General features: G+C 34.9%; 1 protein-coding gene and 1 long non-coding RNA gene across 4 annotated transcripts; one reads left to right on the top strand and one right to left on the bottom strand.

Moving 5' to 3' along the window:
* Positions 1-1,932: 1,932 nt before the first annotated feature.
* On the bottom strand, positions 1,933-4,583 carry LOC108984504 (caffeic acid 3-O-methyltransferase-like). The gene is made up of 4 exons (XM_018956488.2): positions 3,968-4,583; positions 3,333-3,550; positions 2,869-2,933; positions 1,933-2,425 (listed from the first exon to the last, which is right to left on the bottom strand). The coding sequence occupies exons 1-4, from the start codon at positions 4,393-4,395 to the stop codon at positions 2,129-2,131; spliced, it is 1,008 nt and encodes a 335-aa protein (XP_018812033.1). The 5' UTR covers positions 4,396-4,583; the 3' UTR covers positions 1,933-2,128.
* LOC108984506 lies at positions 4,198-6,797 on the top strand. 3 transcript variants are annotated; one of them, XR_001995029.2, is made up of 4 exons: positions 4,198-4,298; positions 4,761-4,868; positions 5,930-5,976; positions 6,610-6,797. It is a non-coding gene; the product is annotated as an uncharacterized LOC108984506 (long non-coding RNA). The 3 variants fall into 3 exon arrangements; XR_001995027.2 differs by having other exon boundaries at positions 6,629-6,797; XR_001995028.2 differs by having other exon boundaries at positions 4,264-4,371; positions 6,629-6,797.
* Positions 6,798-7,011: the final 214 nt, after the last annotated feature.

The following is a 7,011-nucleotide window of genomic DNA, read 5'->3' on the forward strand; positions in this document are numbered from 1 at the left end:
CTTCATGATTACAGGAATCATTCACAGTTGTAGCCCCTCTAATTGCATCCACTTCTTTTGATTAGTCTCTACCAATTACTCTAGATTCCTTATCCATCTTATGCACAATAGGAAACTCCTTCATAACAGCCTTAGTATCCTCCTTATCCTCCTTTTGTCCTAAATTGGCTTCATCCATGTCACCACCTTTTGCATCTACCTGCTTCCACCTCTGTTGGTGGTTGTGACCAAGTGCACCACCATATTTTCAAGCATAAAAAATGTTGGTGTTCATTGGCTGTGCTCGAATCCAAGCACCAAACTACTGAGATTTCAAATCATCCCCTTGGTGCTCAAAGCTTTGCCTAGAACAGCCTCTCCCTTTATGAAATAAAGCACCACACTGAGAGCAAGAATGTTGCAGCCTCTCATATTTAAAAGAAATCCAATATTGTTGCTCCTCAAACTTCAACCGCCTTCCTCTCAGTAAAAGCTTATGGAGGTCAATTGCAACCCTCACTCAAACACATCTCCACCATGCCAAACCATCAGACTCAACATCAACTCTAATAACATGACCAATTGAGGATCCAAACTGTTCCCCCACCTCTTCTATCATAACTGCCAAAGGCGAGTTATGAAGTTGAACCCAAAAGGGTTCAAAGTTAAACTGCAATGCATTGTTGGACACAATTTCATCCACTTCTAGCAAGGTTAAGAGGTTCCTATCAAAAAACCATAGAAAACCACTAAGAACCTTTTCTTTATCAATCAACTTATGAAACTCAATCGAGAAACTCTAATCACCCAGTTCCTTAAACTCACCCATCCCTCCAACCTCCAAACTTGGGACATGGTCATCATAAAAGCTTCATTGTTTCCACCTTTCTCATACAATACTCTTTCAATAATATAGTGTTTCCCATGTACTCCCCACTCTTTAACACCCTCATGAGTGACATGGAAGATAGAGCTCTCTTCCCTTGACAAGTTCTCTCCCAACGCTTAGCCAATTCTTCCTCTTCCATCATCATACCACCCTCTTACACCCTTGCACAAGACAAAAGCACTAAACCTTACTCTATCTAGAGACATTTAGCATATTTATCTTTGTATTAATCTTTACTTTTTCCAATCTTTTTTTATATATTTTTCCCGCATTTTCACTTGTAAAAGCATGCAAATGTCAATATTATTAGAGTACTTTATCTTAATAAAAAGAAAAATACTCATATAATCATTTGTACAAGACATGATAAAAAGAAAAGGATAAGACCCAAGACTAAGATCAAACTTAGTGAACTATTGAGGCCAAAGAAAGGCCCAATAAAAAATCTTAACATGGGGCCAAAGTAAAAGTCCATTTCAAAGCTATTGAGATTCTTTCATATATGAGCTGCAATCTGAAGAGCTGTCATACCCTCTACGTCTTTCATATATGCTACCTCTCTATCAAATTCTCGCAATAGTTTTGTTGGCTCAATGTTTTCCATTTATGTAGCAATGTGAAGCAAAGTCCAACCATTTTGGTCTGCTTATTAACAATTTCTAATCAAGCCTAATTATATTGTGAACATTTTCATTTCAGGGTTCATAGATACTGGAGGAGCAAATATTCTCTTCTTGTGAAGTGGATCAAGCCCCACACCATAGAGGTTCATGAATCCAAAATCACATGCCCGCCTAACAAAAAACCAAGGTCGTGACTCCCAAATGCACTGATACAGGTCTAGCCATCATTAATAGCTATTTAATGATGTATCGGCAAGGAATGGTATGAACGATCTCAAGCATGATAATTGCCCAAAATACTCACCCAAGATATCAATCCAGCCCAGCACGATAGTGGAGAAAAGTACTAACAACCCGCACTCTAACCATGATTGGAGAGGATCAAGCCGTTAGCAAGTCGTACCAATTAAACACTCAATCTATATAAATGGGGGTCAAAGCTCACGCCAGATGTAACTTCTAAACAATCTGAAAATTGAAACAGTCAGTATGTTTTATTCTAACTTATAGGCGTCTGAGGTGTCCTATACTATACCGAGCCGCTCTTATTTGCTTGATACAGGTCATCATAGGCCATTGGCAGGAGTACAAAACATGTCCACAACAGATACAATTATAAATTTTACAAGCAAGCAATCTATTTAAAAAACTCCATGACCTGGAAACTATAAACAAGGCATTTGTATTTGATGCCTTTAAATCCAGCTTTGGTTGCCAAGGCCTCAAATTCTTGTCGCGTCCTTTCCTTCCCTCCTGGGTGTTGAGCCATCATAAGCACATCAAGTTGAGAGTTGCGCTTCATATAAGTGCTAACCTCGGGCATCATTGGAAGAAATATCTCCACAACAATTACCTTCCCATCATTTGGAATGGCTGTATAGCAATTTTTCAGAAGCTTCAAGCACTGTTCATCACCCCAATCATGAAGTATCCCCTATAAAATTATCCATAGATGGGATCACACATAGCTTCTTGAACAAAGCTGGAATGTTATATTCATCATGTATTTATCAATCTCAGTCATACTCACTGATATGACAGTCTTTCAAGTTGCTTCATAAGCCAACCACTTCATCAAGTGAAGATGGATGATAAAATCTATATGTTGAAGAATAACATTTCACACCTTGAACTCCGTCATGCATTTTTGTGAAAGTTTTATGCCGAACGACAGTACAATCTCCAAAAATTTGAAAGAGATGTCTGCAGTGCTCTTAATTTTTAAAATAATGCTATATATAGTCGTAGCAACCTGATCAGTGTTTTGTACTGACGCATTGTGCCGTTGGCAATAAATTTGCAATGTATTTGGATGGCTAAGTCAATACGTACGAGTCATACAAGATAGAATCCCTGCAAGTTAAATATTTCACTCACCTTCATGAAGATTGCATCTCCTTTAGGAACGCTTTTGAACATATCTCCTCCTACATGTTCCACACCTGCAACTTGAGCAAGTTAATAAGCGCTTTTTATCTATTGCTACGTGTTAATTTGTTTGTGTATTATACTGATTTAATGAATTTAATTAGATTTTCAGTAACATTTTTGGATTATATTCTTAATTATTCTTATGAATTTTTATTTGTTTTGTTACGAATATAGGTGTAAATGATCGTAATTGATACATATATATATATTATATATAATATGATTCCAAGTTATAAAAGCTTGATCCAATTCAATCCAATTACATATTAATATATTTATAAAAAGATTGATTTAACTGCCACTTAGCTCCTAATTGTTTTAATCAAATTTTAACTTGGTAAAAATAAGAAGATATATTGGTAAACAAGATTGGAAATTTGGTGGAGATCATTTATGAATTGAAATCATACCTGGATAAGATGGGGCTTGTTGTACGACATGAGGCAAGTCGAAATTAATGCCCTTGATGTGGGGATACTTTGAAGTAATTGAGTGAAGCGCACCGCCTAGACCACCACCAACATCGACCAATTGCTTGAGTGGCTCGAAGCCCTTGTAGGACTCAAGGATCTTCTTAAAAAGCATTGTAGTGTGATTGAGCATAGCTGTGTTAAAAACCTTATTAAACCTGGGGTCCATGCCAAGATAAACCTTATTATTAATTATTGGCAATTCAGAAAAGCTCTTGGATATGGGTGATTCTAGATTTGGGAGCACGTGGCCCTCTACAATTCAGAAGTTGGGGTGATTTTATCTTATTTGATATTCTTGTATTTCAGAGAGAGTGTTATTACCGTAAAGAATTTTATAAAAATAAATATATCTAGATTTAATATAATTTTATATAATAAATTAGATTTATTTTATAATAAAAATAATTTTACAGTTAATTTACAAATTATATTTTACGACATTTTTTGTAACCAAACCATTTCACTTATTTTTAAGTATACACTATGGATCAAGACAAAGCTAACTAAACTATGCATATATAAATAGAAGTAGAAGAAATAAATAAAAAAACGAAGGGAAAATAAGTACAGACCAGCTAGCTAAGAAGACCTTGTCTTGAAGGAGGGCCATCAAAGGGCGGAAGGAGACTCCGTCTTGGTCAGGAACGAAGTGTTTAGACACAGGTGAAAGAGAGTAGAGCCTCTGAAAAGACCCAGCATCATCAGCACCCGCGGAGCAACTCAGCACAGAATGGCTGGTTAGCATCCTGAGTATGCGGTCCAGCATCTTGGGTGCCTCGGGATTTGTGGTGGGCATCTCTGTTGAAATCTGTGAGGGGGAGAGCTTAGCTCCAGGACCTGATTTAGCCAGGATTTTGAAAACGCCGAGCTCAATGGCCGTTTGCAGGGCCATGGGCAGCACAAGTGAGTTTGCCAGTTGGCCGGCGTAGACGAAGCTCTCATCTTCTTCTTTTTGGTCACCATCAAGATTGCTTGGGTGGGGTGCCGTATGAGATGCCATGATAGAATCTGAACTGAACTCTGTTTTGCTCACAAATTGGAAATTTATTAGATCATTGGTAGACTTATAAGAGCTAATTATTATTATTATTATTTACAAAGAGTGGTGTCAGATTGGGGTGCACCCTTTCGATGCACTTAGCAACATGGGTCCTTAAATGTCCTTGCATATTTTATATCCAACACTACACAACTTCCCAAAGATATTTATATATATTGCCTGGAAAAGAAAACATACCGAAGTTTAATATTGCAAATAGGTTTAATATTTAGTAGTGGCAAGTGCGATGTTTGTAGTTAAACTTTTTCCGTTTAATTTTAATTCGAATACGGGTCAAGCAATTTTTTTTTTTTTTTATTTTACAGTGAAAGAGGACAGAAACTTCGAATTGCTTTGCGCATCTGGGTGAGACACGCGGAGGCTACCATCCATATTCTTTCTCTCTAAGCTCTTAAGATATTTTCCTTTACTCTGTAAGCTTATTTCGATACCTTATTAGTGGAATTTTTCCTTTACTCTGTTTTTCACATGAAATTTAGTTTTAATCACTGTTTTATGTAATACTCTGTTTGTTTGGTTTATATTATTTTTTCTTTGCTCTATTTTTCACATGAGATCAGTTGAATATAAATTTGAGCCGTGTTGGAACCTTGGTTCAGGTCTACGTACTTACCTACATTTCCAAATAATAGTTCAAAGACTAACAATATAAAATTACTAATTCCTTGGAAGTTTGCTTTGTCTTGATTTGCAGTGAAAATATCAGAACTTTCATGAAATTAAGATGATAATTGGGAAATTAAACATGGACCCATGATCCCTAGAAGCTCCAGATTTGGTGGTTTCTTGAGATTCCTCGATTTGGATTAAACTAAAATGGGGTTCATTAAGGCACAATTAAACTATAATTAAATTAGGCCCCTTGACAAAATCCATTTTCTTGACTTGGGGCTTTCTTGGTAGTTGTTCTTTCTAAAAGCTGTCTTCCCTGTAAAACCGGCAATAAGCCACAACAAAAGTGTGTTACCTACATGTACACGCGGTTGAAAATGATATTGGTAAAAATGGTTTCTATCTACTCGATCTTAAATAAAGTCTTGGGGTGTGTGTTTGTTTGTTTAATTTGTTTTCCTTTTTAGCTTCTGATCATGCGATCAAATGTAATAATATTGTAAATCAGTTAATTGCTGATGTGAAGTCTTTTGCTAATTCTTAAATTGTTCTTATGAACTAAGAATCATGGCGTCGCTATTGGATCTTTGTAAGAATTGAGAGCTCGTACAAGTTTTGCATCCACCAAATGAAACAAACTAAAATCCTTGAGTGACTAATTTTGTCTATAATTTGCTTTGAGATTGTCATTTAAGGGGTCTTCTTGGATAAGATAGTATTATTCACTTAGAATGGTATTTTCTTCTTGGATAAGATAGTATAATTTGCAGTAAGTTATTGGAACCATGATATATTTAATTTAACCAGATCATGAGTTTCTTAGTTCTTTGTATTAATATTTGTGTGTTTTGGTTTGTTGCAGCTATTGCTAACACACTTGGTAAATATGTGCTTAAAAATATTCATCAGGTATGTTATCATGGCAAAAGTTTGGCTATAGTGCCTGCTATTTTTGCTTTGCCCTTGTTCATAATATTATAAACTGTGGCCTCCACAGTCTGAGTTGGGTACTAGAATCCACACAAGCAAACAGTTTTGCAGATATGGAAGAATAATACAAATGAAAAGAGAACGATAAAATAATAGAAAATAATTAAGACCTTGCTTATTCTAATCCTTCTAGAGTCAACCAGATCTGCAATTTGCTCATAATGATATATAAATATATATATATATATATATATATATATATATATTGTGGAAGGAGAAATTAATGTACTAAACAAAAGTCATATTAGTCATTTTCAAGGGAGGGGCTAGAGAAGGAGTATGTTCAACATAAGTTGATGGACAAAGTAAGTAGCTCAATGAAAAAGATTCCAGGAACAGAATACTCCACAGGTGATTATTAGGTGATGTTGGGGTTACGATCAGTATGATTTAATAGTGAAAATGGTTCTGCTGGTTGAAGTTATAGACACTCATTTTAGACACTGAAACAAACATGGCTACATATTGTTTTATTCTCTTGTTCTTTTTGACTTATTGTTTCTAATCATTATAGTTTTCATTTATCTGTTGTAATTTTTCATTTGTCTGTAGTAATTGATGTTGTTGGCAGCTTATGGAGACTCAGTCCAGTAGAAAATTGCCCAAAATGGCATCACTAGATCAAGGTGAAAGAAATCAATGTTTTCCCCCATTCCAGACTCAAGATGTGAAGACTAATGCATTTTGATCTTTGTAAATTTATATTTTATTTTAATTAGTTGTGATGTATTATTATTTCTTTTATTCTTTGTAGGTTTATGTTTTAGTTAATTAGTTGTGATGTATTATTATTTATTCTATTTTTTGTAAATTTATGTTTTGTATTGTGATGTAATAACCATATTATTTATTTTGCATTTTTATTTATTTATTTTGTTAATTTATTTTTTTTATAAAAATCTTTTAAAAAGTGTTTAAATTATTTTTTGAAAAAAATCTGGGCAATTTAAGCAT

The sequence above is a fragment of the Juglans regia genome, chromosome 7 (assembly GCF_001411555.2).
Source record: "Juglans regia cultivar Chandler chromosome 7, Walnut 2.0, whole genome shotgun sequence".
NCBI classification, from domain to species: domain Eukaryota; kingdom Viridiplantae; phylum Streptophyta; class Magnoliopsida; order Fagales; family Juglandaceae; genus Juglans; species Juglans regia.

What these genes read in the sequence shown, in the direction of transcription:
- LOC108984504 (XM_018956488.2), bottom strand. Translation starts at nt 4,395, where the DNA reads ATGGCATCTCATACGGCACCCCACCCAAGCAATCTTGATGGTGACCAA. An exon ending in AAGGTCTTCTTAGCTAGCTG is followed by an intron (nt 3,551 to 3,967) that starts GTCTGTACTTAT and finishes CATGGACCCCAG; the next exon opens with GTTTAATAAGGTTTTTAACA. An exon ending in ACAAGCCCCATCTTATCCAG is followed by an intron (nt 2,934 to 3,332) that starts GTATGATTTCAA and finishes CTCAAGTTGCAG; the next exon opens with GTGTGGAACATGTAGGAGGA.